Source organism: Phacochoerus africanus, chromosome 9, assembly GCF_016906955.1.
Source record: "Phacochoerus africanus isolate WHEZ1 chromosome 9, ROS_Pafr_v1, whole genome shotgun sequence".
Classification (NCBI taxonomy): Eukaryota; Metazoa; Chordata; class Mammalia; order Artiodactyla; family Suidae; genus Phacochoerus; species Phacochoerus africanus.
Genome location: NC_062552.1, coordinates 95,628,895 through 95,641,650, shown reverse-complemented (window position 1 = coordinate 95,641,650; position 12,756 = coordinate 95,628,895). Strand labels below are relative to the sequence as shown.

The window sequence follows — 12,756 nt, the reverse complement described above, 5'->3', positions numbered from 1 at the left end:
TCCCTCTCCAGGTCAATGCTAAGTGCCTGGCAGTGAAGACCTTTTAAGATGAGGGTCCCCCTCCCTTGTTCTGTAGGAAACTGACTCACACCATCACAGGGGACACGCACACAAACAGCACAGACACTGGGAGCATTGTCGGGAATGAAGTGGTGGATATTATGAACGCCGGCCCTTCCTCTCCAGCTTTCCTCCCTTGCTCCCCTGGTGGGAGACGACCACACCCCACTCCTCCTCCTCCGCAGGCCTGGGGGTGCCAGACCCCTGGGAAGACTGAGCTGCTGCCTGAGTTACTTCTCCCAACTGTGACTGGGGAGACCCACATACTGAGGGGCCTGGGAGGAGAAAGCTGTAGCCAAGACACAGAGGGGGGCCCCCACCCTGCTGGACATGGGGAGGCGGGCCCTGCATGCCCCCCTCCCCCACCTGGTCTGAAGGCTCTTTTCTGCTGGGTTCAGGTTACACAGGCCCAAGGCCATGGTTAATGATCAGCCTCAGGACTTGTGCTGATTCCTCCCCGGGGCTGGCCAAGCTCAAACAGCCTTAGTTCCCAGGGAATAAAGGTGGGGAGCCCTTCAAGGCAGGGAGTAAAACAAGATGAGCGTGGAAAGTTGGCTCAGCCTGGCTGGGAGGGAGGCCCGAGAAGCAGTGGGCAGTGGGCCGTGCTCCTTGGGAGGACAGATGGACAGACGGACTGTGCAGCCAGGCTGTGTGCTCAGAACTGTCGCCAGCTAGGGCTCTGCTCTGGGCCTCTGAGGCCTGGTGGTAGGTCCTGGATGAATGGCCCTGAGGCAAGGTGGGGACGGAGGCAGAGTGGCTGTTCTGGGGGAGGTTTGGTCAGACACTGGCCTGTTGTCTACAGTTCCTGTGTGCACTGAGGCGGTGCTTATTTTCACCTGGGAAGATTCATCTTGCTTGCTTGCTTGCTTTTCTTGTCTTTTTAGGGCAGTGTAAACTTTGAGGCATAAGGAAGTTCCCAGGCTAGGGATCTAATTGGATCAATTACAACTGTAATCAATCTAATTACGTCAATATTGGAGCTGCAGCTGCCAGCCTGCACCACAGCAACAGGGGATCCGAATTGAGTCTGCGACCTACACCACAGCTCGCTCACGGCACCACCAGATCCCTGACCCATGGAGCGAGGCCAGGGATCAAACCTACATCTTCATGGATACCAGTTGGGTTCGTTTCTGCTGAGCCACAAGGAGAACTCCTGGGAAGATTCAGCTTCTGATCACAGAAACGGTGGGGGCTTTCCACTGGTTTCCATGGAAACATTACGCTGAGCGTCTGCTACGCGATCAAACAAGGCTAGGCTGGGAGGACTCTTTCTGGAATGTCTTTGCTGTTTCTACCTCGGAAAACTGTCTCACCTGCATTCTTGCCACTACTTTTTGTGTGGCAGAAAAAGAGAAACGTAGTTCCGAGGGGCCGGGCTGGCACCCAGGGAAGGAAAGAGGGTTGGCACTAGGCAAGTATTCAGAGAAACCCTTGGTTTCTGTGTCGAAGCCCCACGTAAGATCCCTTGATGAGGCCACGGAGCCTGGGCTCTGGTCCCAGCCTGCCCTACCTGCTGGCTCCTCCCAGCACAGCCACCTGTCATCTAGAGTCCTTGGGGTCCCCTGGGGGCACGTAGGCCAAGGAGCGAGGTACCAGACGCAGGAGGGGATGTGAGAACTGAGCAGGCTCACCTTCATTTTTCCAGAATGGAGGGAAGGCGGCGCTGGAGGCCGTGGCTCTGGAGTCGGAAAGGAAGGCTCTGGTGCACGTCTGCATGTGAGAAGTGGTTTTATTCCAGATGTTTTTCATAAAGACGAGGTCCTCAGGGACAGCTAGTGGCACATGCTTTGGTCAAGAAGAGGAAAAGCGAAAACAGAACAGGGCTGAGTCCCAAAGGATGGCTGACGAGCGCCGAGCCTGGGCTGGTCACAAGGAGGGGCCCTTTGAAGACTCTCAGAGCAGGCGTCCTCTTGCATTCGACGACAGGTGCCCAAGCTCCCTGTCCCTAAATATCCACGCTGCCCGCTGGGGTGGACACGCACAGCAGAGATGGCAGCAGATGAAACATCACGTGGGACAGGAGAAGCTTGGCCCCGGGAGGTGGGGGGCAAGGACTCCCTGCTGGTGAGCCCAGGGGGTGAACGCTGGGGCACAGGAGCACTGCTGAGAGGGCACCAGTGGGAGCTAGAGGTGAGGGGAAACCACGGAGAGCCCTCCAGGGTGGGTGCTGCAGACCACAGCCCTTGGGTGGAGGGAGCAGGCCCACAGCAGTTTAGGCACACTTGGGAGGGGGAGGGGTATGACGGCTCCAATCTAGAGCAGAAGTTCAGACCCTTAGGGAATCAGGGGCCTCTGTAGGAAGCTGGGGGAATCCACGGACCCTCTCCCCAGGAAAATTCATATATGCAAACACACACACTATTTGGGGGACCATTTCAGGAGATTCCTAGGCCCTCTGGAATCCATAAGCTCCCTAGGGGTCCCGGGCTGATTTGCTTTGGGTGGGAGACCCCCCTCGAGGGTCCTGGTACCACCAATCTTTTGCCTAAGATCACAGTGCCTGAGCCAGTGAGGCGGGGGAAAGATGAGCATGGGGAACAGAAGTGGTTCCAAGCCTGGGCCCTGGGGGAGGGGGAGAGAGGCCCAGTGGCTATGAGAAGGAACTGGGAGCTCAGCACAAACAGGGGCCACCAGGCGGCCTCCCGGCCACTGCAGCGGCTGAGCCCCGAGGGCCTGCCTCCTGCAGTGGGGAAGCGTGAGGAACAGTCCCAGCCTGGAGGGCTTAAGGGAGGCTCCAGAATGGAGGTCCCGTTCTTACCGGCCACTGGACCCTCTGCTGTATTTACAGAGACAGGGGCTTATGAGAAGGCAGGAGTCAAAAACTAGGATGGAGAGTGGGGTGGCTCTCTGCTGCCCGTCCTTAGAGTCCCCATGGAGCACCCAGGCAGGGGGCCAGGGCATCCGCTGGTCACTAAAGCCCGAAGGAGAGGTCTTGTCCTCACACACATCCAAACAGGAGTGGGATCTGTTAATAAACTGTCCTGAGGCTGCCCCTGGAGATCCCCCTACTGCCCCTTGCTGAGAACGTGGGGACCAGAGTGCAGGGCTGGAGGCACTGGACCCCGGGCCTGGCTTGTGGGGGAGGAACTAGGTCCCTGGGGAGAGACCCACTGGTTCCGTGCTTTGCTGCTCTTCCGTCCACGTCCTTCTGCAGATCAGCCATCCTTTGCCCGAGATCCCATCCCTCCTCCCTCCAGCCCTGCACTTGTCTGGAACAGGCCACTGAGTTGCTCACTTCTTCCCCTTCTCCACGTGCCCTACAGGCTGCTCCTTCCTCCATCTTCAGCCTGCCTCCCATTCACGCTGCCCCCTTTCTCCTCTCACGCCCGATTCCCCAGACAGGCCCCCTGACCCAGCGGGACCTGTGTGGATGGCTGCCTTTGCCCTCCCCGGCTGACACCGCCCAGGAGGGCGGAGGGAGGTAACAGGGGCCAGGGCACCTGCCCCATCTCTGCCCAATAGCAGTCCGGCACCCCGACCTGATCCTCTCCCCGGGCAAGGCTGGGATGGCGGCCAGGGCCGCGGGGCAGCTCGCCTGCGTCCTCCCGGTACAAGCTTTGGAGAATCGTGTATCGTGGCAGCGGTGTTTGCCGATGACTTCTGTTTGCAGAAATGTGAGGAGATGGAAACGGCCCGCTTTACACTCCCCCACCCTAACCCCCTTCCGGTCCCAAAGTCTCATGCAAAAGGTACAGGAGGCCCGGGGCTACGGTCATGTGTGCGGCAACAGCTGCCACTGCTGGGCTGGGAGGTCGGCCTGGCACTTGCTGGTCACCAGCTGGGCGGGCTTGGCCTCCAGACAGAGGCCGCTGACTGAATGCTGGATGAAAGAGGCTTTTCTCCTCCATCTCTGCGGACAGAGGCAGGAAAGGAGGGGAAAGAGAGAAAAATGATTAATAACGATGTTGGTATCTTCGTTACACACGTATGCAAGTGGCCCTAGGACACATCTGTTTAAATCGTCTGTGTCCCTTACAGAAGAGCCACCCCCACCCCACCCCCAAGCTTGAAGCCTGTCTGTTCTGATCTGTTCTTGCTTTTGTAGGCTGGCATGAAGTTACTGTCTAGATCAGAGGCTCATGAACTGAAATCTAACTCAGATAGTTTTTTGTTTTGGCTTGAATCCTACTTATTTAAAATTTGACTTAGTTGTCACATAAACATGTGCGTTTCCAGGAGCTCCTGTTGTAGCTCAACAGGTTAAGAATTTCTATATAGTGTCTGTGAGGTTGCGGGTTCAATCCCTGGCCTTGCTCAGTGGGTTAAGAATCCGGCGTTGCCTCAAGCTATGATGTAGGACACAGATGAGGCTTAGATCTGGTGTTACTGTGGCTGGGGCATAGGCTGGCAGCTGCAGCTCCGATTTGACCCCTAGTCCAGGAACTTCCATATGCCGAAGATGCAGCTAAAAAAACAAAACAAAGCAAAACAACCTGCATTTCCAGCTTCCTTTAGACATGGACGCAGTTTCTTTGGTGGCATCAGTTGGTTCCAGCTGAAGATCTGCTCTCTGTTGCATGTGGGGCCCAGGTGTCCACTTTCCAGAGTTTTACCTGGGCCCAAATTTTCTCCTCCAGAGCCTCCCCACATGTGCCCTGTAGGCACTTGAGATTTAGACCTAGGTGGATCTTTAAAATAAATTTTTTTGGGGGGAGTTCCCATCGTGGCGCAGTGGTTAACGAATCCGACTAGGAACCATGAGGTTGCGGGTTCGGTCCCTGCCCTTGCTCAGTGGGTTAACGATCCGGCGTTGCCGTGAGCTGTGGTGTAGGTTGCAGACTCAGCTCGGATCCTGCGTTGCTGTGGCTCTGGCGTAGGCCGGTGGCTACAGCTCCGATTCAACCCCTAGCCTGGGAACCTCCATATGCTGTGGGAGCGGCCCAAGAAATAGCAACAACAACAACAAAAAAAAAAGACAAAAATAAATAAATAAAATAAATTTTTTTTGGGGTGGCTGCACCCACAGCATATAGAGGTTCCCAGGCTAGAGATCCAATCACAGCTACAGCTGCCAGCCTATGCCACAGCCACAGAAATGCAGGATCCCAGCCGAGTCTGTGACCTACACCACAGCTCACGGCAACACCAGATCCTTAACCCACTGAGCAAGGCCAGGGATCGAACCCAAAACCTCATGGTTCTTAGTCGGATTCGTTTCTGCTGTGCCACCACAGGAACTCCTAAAAAAAAAAAAAGTATTTATTTATTTATTTTTGGTCTTTTTAAGGCTGCACCTGCAGCATGTGGAAGTTCCCAGGCTAGGGGGTCAAATCAGAACTGCAGCCGCTGGCCTACACCATAGCCACAGCAACGAGGGATCAAAACCGCATTTCTGAGCCGCATCTGCCGGCCTATGCTGGCACCCAGTGAGCGAAGCCAGGGATCGAATCTGCATTCTCATGGATATTAGTCGGGCTCTTAACCCACTGAGCCACAATGAGAATGCTTTAGGCGAATCTTCTACTCCTTCAAACAAGATTTCTTTTTCCTGCAGCCCCAAGTTTCTGCCCTGGCCGGTAGCTGTGTGGCCGTTTACCTACACCCTTTCATGGGAACTGGCTGCCATCCCAGCAGAGATGAAGAGTGAGGCCAGTGGGATGGCAGGGGCACTTGAGTCCCCTATCAGAGTCATAACGGAGCGCCCAGGTCAGTGCCTTCCCTGCCTGCACCTCCCTGTCCCAGGCTTGATAAGGGGGACAAGAATGGTTCCTGTAGAACATTTTGCAAGTGGCCAGATGGAGTGTGGTTTGAAAGGGATGGGAGGCTGAGACCCAGGTTTCAAGGCTCAGGGAAGAGTAAACAGAGAGACAGGTCCATTTTTGGTTTTTCTCCTCACTTCCTCCCTCATATCCATCTCCCCTCTTCCTAGATCCATCCTGTCCTCTGTCCTCCCTAAGAAGTGGGGACTGCTCAGGGCCACGTGGCTGCAGCCCACAGGGCTCTGAAGGGGCGGGGCTACGTTCTCACTGGAGCAACAGAGCGACTGAAAGGGCCAGGGTTGGGGCTGCAGGGGGGAGGCGGGGTGGGCAGAGAGAGGAAGCAACTGCAATGTGCACACAGGGTGGAAGGTGGAGGATGCAGAGTCTGGACTCTCCTTAGGAATGCCAGGCTGCGGGTGTGGGGCTGGGAACCCGTCTCTCTGGTCCATGTGGTTCCAGCAGAGAGGGATCTCTGGCTTAAAAGGTCCTGGGCAATGGGGGTGGGGGAGGGGTGGGACAGGGCCTTTGGTCCCTCTGACACTCTTAGCAACCTATTTTTTTATTTTTTATTTTTTTGTCTCTTGGCCTTTTCTAGGGCCACTCCCGTGGCATATGGAGGTCCCAGGCTAGGGGTCTAATTGGAGCTGTAGCCACAGGCCTATGCCACAGCCACAGCAACGCGGGATCCGAGCCGTGTCTGCGACCCACACCACAGCTCAGGGCAACGCCAGATCCTTAACCCACTAAGCAATGCCAGGGATCAAACCTGCAACCTCATGGTTCCTAGTCGGATTCGTTAACCACTGAGCCACGACGGGAAGTCCGGCACTCTTAGCATCCTATGGCCGTATGCTCTTCCAGTCTCGGACCTCCTGGGAGGGTTCGGCCACACTCTCCCAGCTGGGCATTGCCGGGACCATGCCCTTCCTTAATCTTTGTGACCAACGTGATCTGCCCTTTCCCTGACACCAGGTGGGCAGCCAATGCAGCTCTGTTTATGAAGAATGAATGCATGGGTGAATGAATGAATCACCCAGGCATCAGGATGTGCCCTCCAAGTCACAGGCTCCTTACTGCCTACCAGTGCCATCAGGCACAGTCTTGGGGTCTCCCCAATGCTCCCAGCCTCTGTTCTGGCCTGGCCAGAGAAACCATACCACCTCACAGCATTCCCCCATCGCCAGGGTCTTGGTTCTTGCAGATTCCTTATAAGGCAGACATTTTTCTTTTCTTTTTGTCTTTTTAGGTCTGAACCCACAGCATATGGGGTTCCCAGGCTAGGGGTTGAATCGGAGCTACAGCTGCCGGCCTCCACCACAGCCACAGCCACAACAGATCCGAGCCGCATCTGCAACCTACACCACAGCTCACAGTAATGCTGGATCCTTAACCCACTGAGCGAAGCCAAGGATGGAACCTGCATCCTCATGGATACTAGTCAGGTTCTTAACCCGCCTGAGCCACAATAGGAACTTCCGAGTTCGTCATTTTTTAAGTGAGGAGACTGAGGCTCAGAGGTGCGAGGGTGACCAAGCTGGGACTTGCTGACCCCATCAGAGCAGCTCTGTGCATAGGTCTCTCTCCTATAACTGACCCCGCAGTGGTTTCAGAAACAGGGGCAAAGGGAGACCAGGAATGGAGGCCAAGACCCAAGAAGGCCTCTGCCCCGGGAGAGCTGCTCATCTTGTCCTCCTGGAAGAGAGGGTACGGCTGCTGGGGGGGCTGGCAGGACTTGCAGGAACAGAGGAATGAGCCGAGGGAGATCCTAGGATTGCCTGAGGCTGGGTCAGCATGAAGGCAAAATCACCAGGGATGTATTTGAGTGGCGGCTGCCCTAGGAGCTACTCCTCTGACTTTGGCCTCATCAAGGAGGGGGTGGGAGGGGGCTAAAGCCTTGACCCTCAGGGAGGTCAGCGCTCCAGGTGAAGGGCAGCCTGAGGACCTGCCTCTCTGCCGCACAGGGGCAGAGGGCAGGCAGTGGAGGTGGGCAGGAGCAGTCGCCAGTCCCGACCAGGAAGTGCTTCAGATGTGTCCGCAGGCCTAGCAAGCAGGCTGTGGGACACAAATTGCTCCCCATACGCCCCCCCCCCCGCCCCCGCCCCATGCTGGAGGGAAAGGAAGGGTCTGGGCTGATTTTCCAGAAAAAAAGAGCAAACCGAGAGTCATCCCTAAAGAAAGAGCTGACCCAGTGACCCAGGCTACAGACAAGGGTGGGAGGAAAGCCCTGAAGGCCGCATCGGAGAGCCCCCTGCCCCTAGTGCTGCCCTGAAGGCTGGCCCTGGGGCTGGCCAGGGTCAGGGACAGTGGGGGTTACCTGCCCACAGAAGGGGCCGACAGGAGTTCCCGTCGGGGGGCTCAGTGGTTAACAAACCCAACTAGTAACCATGAGGTTGCGGGTTTGCCCTGGCCTCACTCAGTGGATTAAGGATCCTGCCTTGCTGTGGCTGTGGTGTAGGCCAGCAGCTGTAGCTCCGATTGGACCCCCAGCCTGGGAACCTCCATGTGCCTCGGGTGCAGCCCTAAAAAGACAAAAAAGAGGGCGGTGGGCAGAGAAGGGCTGGAGAAGAACTCTGGCCTTTGTGTCTATTCGGCAGGGGGCGGCCCTCCCAAGAGTGGGGCTGACCCTGTCACTGGCTGCTGTGTCCCCTGAGCAAGTGACTTCAATGCTTTGAGCATCTGTTTCTTCCTCAACAGGTGGGCCCCACCCATCTCCCAGGATTAATGAAAATAGGGCAGGTGAGAGTGTTTGACAAATGGAAAAGGCAGTGCTCCTGTGAGCCTGACACTGCAGCTTGGAAAGCTCTGTGTCTGCATCGCAGTTTCCCCAGGCAGGCAGCGTCAGGAAATCTTCCTGAGCATCTCCTCTGTGCTGGGGTAAGGCTGTGGGCTTACGAGTCACACCGTAACTCGTAATGAGGTCCATAGAAGCTAGCCACCGACCTGGATTTGAACCTCAGCTCTACCCCTTCCCAGCTATGTGATCTGATGCATTTTTTTTTTTTTTTTTCCTCGTTGGCCACCCCACAGCATATGCAGTTTCCTGGCCAGGCGTCAGATCTGAGCGCAGCTGCAGCAACACTGGATCCTTAACCCACTGTGTCAGGCCAGGGATCAAACCTGTGTCCCAGCACTGTGAAGACGCCGCTGATCCAGTTTTGCCACAGTGGGAACTCCTGGCCACAGTTCTTTTTTTTTTTCTTTTTCCTTTTTCTTCCTTTCTTTCTTCCTTTCTTTCTTTTTTTGCTTTTTAGGGCCGCACCAGCAGCATATGGAAGTTCCTAGGCTAGGGGTCAAATCGGAGCTACAGCTGCTGGCCTGCACCACAGCTCACAGCAATGCCAGATTGTTAACCCACAGAGCAAGGCCAGGGATCGAACCTGCATCCTCATGGATACCAGTCAGATTTGTTTCCACTATGCTACAATTTCTTTTTTTTTTTCTTTTTTCAAGAAATGTAGGAGTTCCCGTCGTGGCTCAGTGGTTAACGAATCCGACTAGGAACCATGAGGTTGTGGGTTCAATTCCTGGCCTTGCTCAGTGGGTTAACACTCTGGCATTGCCGTGAGCTGTGGTGTAGGTCACAGACTCGGCTTGGATCCCGCATTGCTGTGGCTCTGGCGTAGGCCAGTGGCTACAGCTCCGATTAGACCCCTAGCCTTGGAACCTCCATATGCCACAGGAGCAGCCCAAGAAATGGCAAAAAGACAAAAAAAAAAAAGAAATGTAGCAAGGGAATGCCCTTGCTACGTTTCTTAAGTTCAGAAAGCCTCAGTTTTCTCACCTGTACAATGGAGTTAGCACTAGCACCCACGCTGCTGGGTTACTGGGAGGATTAGATGAGACGATCTATGGGCGCCCCCAGCAAGGTTCTCAGTAAGGGTAACATTTCATTGTGGCTGTGCCGGTTGTCAGGGGCCAGGGATACAGCGTTGACAGGATACACAGTCCCTGCCCTCACGGAACTTCACAGGATGCAGGATGGACATGTACCAACTATTCACCCGAAGTACTTCCTCATGAAGAAAACGATGGCCTTGAGCTTGATACTGGCTTAGGCCCCCACAAATCCTCACACTGGAGGGCCTGAGTCTGTATGTCACACCCCCACTGTGTGTTCCCCAGGGCTGCTGGCCATCCTGTGCCCAGGAGCGAGGAGCCTTACCTGCCTGCCTTCCCTCGGGTTGCACCCCTGCAGTACGACCAGGGACCCGGGGGAGATGGAGGTGGAGGTGGCAGCCAGGCACTTGCCCTGCTGCTGGATGAGGTGGTCACTGAACAGCCACGCCTGCAAGACGGGGAGCAAAAAGTTCAACGATGAATGGACAGAGGGGAAGACAGGTGATAAAGCAAATACACATGCTGTGTATTTTGGAAGAAGGTCCTACACATAGTAGGGGTGGGTTTCATGGGTTCTCACTGCACAATTATTTCAATGCTTCTTCATGTTTGAAATTTTTCATAGTACAATCTTGGGGTGGGGGAGCTTAGCTGGAGCTGGGCAGAGGGCAATCAGGGATGGAGGAGGGGATGCTGAGGGTTGGGGAGAAAGACAGGACATAGAGCAGGGCAGCCAGGGACCCCAGTCCATGGGGTCTCCACGACCTGCTCTAGTTTAACGCCAGTGCATCGACACTCATACACATGTGCGTACACACAGGAGTCCTGGCCTTCCTGCTGCCGGTCTATAACCCAGGGCGCTGTTTGGGCAGCATTTCTCCCTCTGCAAGGAGGAAGCAGGTGATGCACAGAGGGCAACTGTGCGACAGGCTCCAAAGGGGACAGATGTGGCAGGAACAGTGTGTGAGGGGGCAGCTTGCAGAGTCCTTGGGAAATGGGTCTGTAGAGGGTGTAGACAGAGAGGAGATGAAGCTGGGCAGAGGAAAGCCCCTCATCCCACTCCCGGTCCTGACCCGGAAGTCCTACGCAGCTTACCTGGGCCGCTGGGGGGTTCTTGGCAGACCCTCTGCAGATCCCCATGCCAAGCAGGAAGTTACCAGCCGTGTCCTGGCCCTGAGTTTCTAAGCAATTAGCCCCCTGCTTGATAATGCTGGGGAGCACTTCCTTCACGGGGACACTGCGAGAAAAGGCAGCAATCAGGCTTGTCCTCTGCCCTCCCCGGGCTTACCCACACTCACCCAGAGGGCAGCACCCAGCTCTCTGTGGGGAGGGGCACTGGGGGGAGGCCTAGCAGCAGAGGGAGGGGAGCAGGGGATGGGGAGGGAGGCAAGGGTGCCTCTGGGGAGATTGGGCCCCGCTCCACTGAGATCTGAGCAGCTCTGGGAGCCCCAGGGACTGCCCTGGAGACCAAGCCTGAGAGGACCTGGTGGAGACAGGGCTCAATCCAGAAACCAAGGCTCCCCATCAAGACCAGATGCAGCTCCTGTGGCATCTATGCAGTAGCATCCCTGGAGCGGCTGGGATGACCATCACCACCCTTCCTCTGCTCCTTGGCAGAGCCAGGCTAAGCTGTCCTGCTTGTCAGTAGCCTTCTTTTTTTGTTTGTTTTGTCTTTTTGCCATTTCTAGGGCCACTTCCGCAGCATATGGAGGTTCCCAGGTTAGGGGTCCAATCGGAGCTGTAGCTGCCGGCCTACGCCAGAGCCACAGCAATGCAGAATCCAAGACACGTCTGCAACCTACACCACAGCTCACGGCAACCCCGGATCCTTAACCCGCTGAGTGAGGCCAGGGATTGAAGCAGCAACCTCATGGTTCCTAGTTGGATTCGTTAACCACTGAGCCACGATGGAACTCCATGTCAGTAGCCTTCTTAAGTTTGCCTCTGCTTTCTTCTCTATGGACCACCTCCAAGCTGGGCTTACATTAGCTCTTAGGATGCCTTTGTAGAAATAGCAATAGGCATTCCTTTCTAAAATCATCATAATACATCGGTTTTGTTAGAAGAAGGACTTTACTGCCATCTGCCAGGAGTTGTTTAAATAAACGTACCATGTCTACTAATGTGGTGTACTTGTGCAGTGCGCAGCTTGCACAACTGTTCCTGACCATCCTAATTAAAGTAATACATTAGCAATGGCTGAGGCCAGCTGCAGAACTCTGATCTGAAAAAGCAGCAGAGCTATAGCAGGATTGCAGACAGACCTAGGAGAGAAAAGCCTCGCCCTTCAGCCCCCTCAGTGTCCCCACTGACCATTTGCAAGTGTGGCCCACCTATTAGGATCCCCTGTTTGGAGGAAAGTTGGTAGCTTTGGGGCCCACAGATCTCCTTTCTAACTAACAGCCTGATCAGCTCCTGATCCTGCACCCTGAGAACTGAGGCGGAACGTAAATGAGCAGACCGAGGATGTGTAACCAAAGAGGACAGAAACGAAGTATGCAATTTCTACCTTAACAACAAAAAATCACTTTTAAACTTCCACACGGCGACAAAACCAACAGAAGATGACTTATGCTCCTCCTTTAACACGACTGGCTTCATCCACTCTCCTGTCTTGTGATCGATTGAGGCTCATGAGTTATAAACTCCTTCTTCTTGGACCTCAGGGGATGATGTGGGACACGGCGTGGGGACAGGGGTATGGAGAGGAGGGGCACAGCCCTGGTCTCCCCGGAGGCCTAGAGTCCATGGCTCTAACCAGATGTTTCATGCACTCTGACAGAAAGTAAAGAAACGACTATGCCTTTTTCCCTCAGAAAAGACACAATTTTTTTTCCTTTGCTTTTTAGGGGCCACACCCGAGGCATATGGAAGTTCCCAGACTAGGGGTTGAGTCAGAGCTGCAGCTATGCCACAGCCACAGCAACTGGGGATCTGAGCTGCATCGGTGACCTACACCACAGCTCACGGCAACCTGGATCCCCGACCCACCGAGCAAGGCCAGGGATCAAACCCGCCTCCTCATGGATACTAATCAGATTCGTTTCTGCTGTGCCACAAACTGCAGAAAGAAACTGTCCCCTTCAAAGTGGCCGCTCGAGGGAGCTGTTTATTTATTACACTTTTATAAATTAATGTTCTTTCCTTCACAGCAACT

At 55.1% G+C, this 12,756-nt stretch overlaps 1 protein-coding gene across 1 annotated transcript in view; it reads right to left on the bottom strand.

The window, feature by feature from the left end:
• Positions 1-1,778: 1,778 nt before the first annotated feature.
• GALNT16 (polypeptide N-acetylgalactosaminyltransferase 16) overlaps positions 1,779-12,756 on the bottom strand; it is a 112,308-nt gene continuing 101,330 nt past the window's right edge. Inside the window, exons 13-15 of the mRNA XM_047796136.1 lie at positions 10,695-10,836; positions 9,925-10,047; positions 1,779-3,913 (exon numbers count right to left, since the gene is read on the bottom strand). Of these exons, the coding sequence (XP_047652092.1) occupies positions 3,776-3,913; positions 9,925-10,047; positions 10,695-10,836 (403 nt within the window). The 3' untranslated portion in view covers positions 1,779-3,775. The remainder of the gene's footprint in view (positions 3,914-9,924; positions 10,048-10,694; positions 10,837-12,756) is intronic.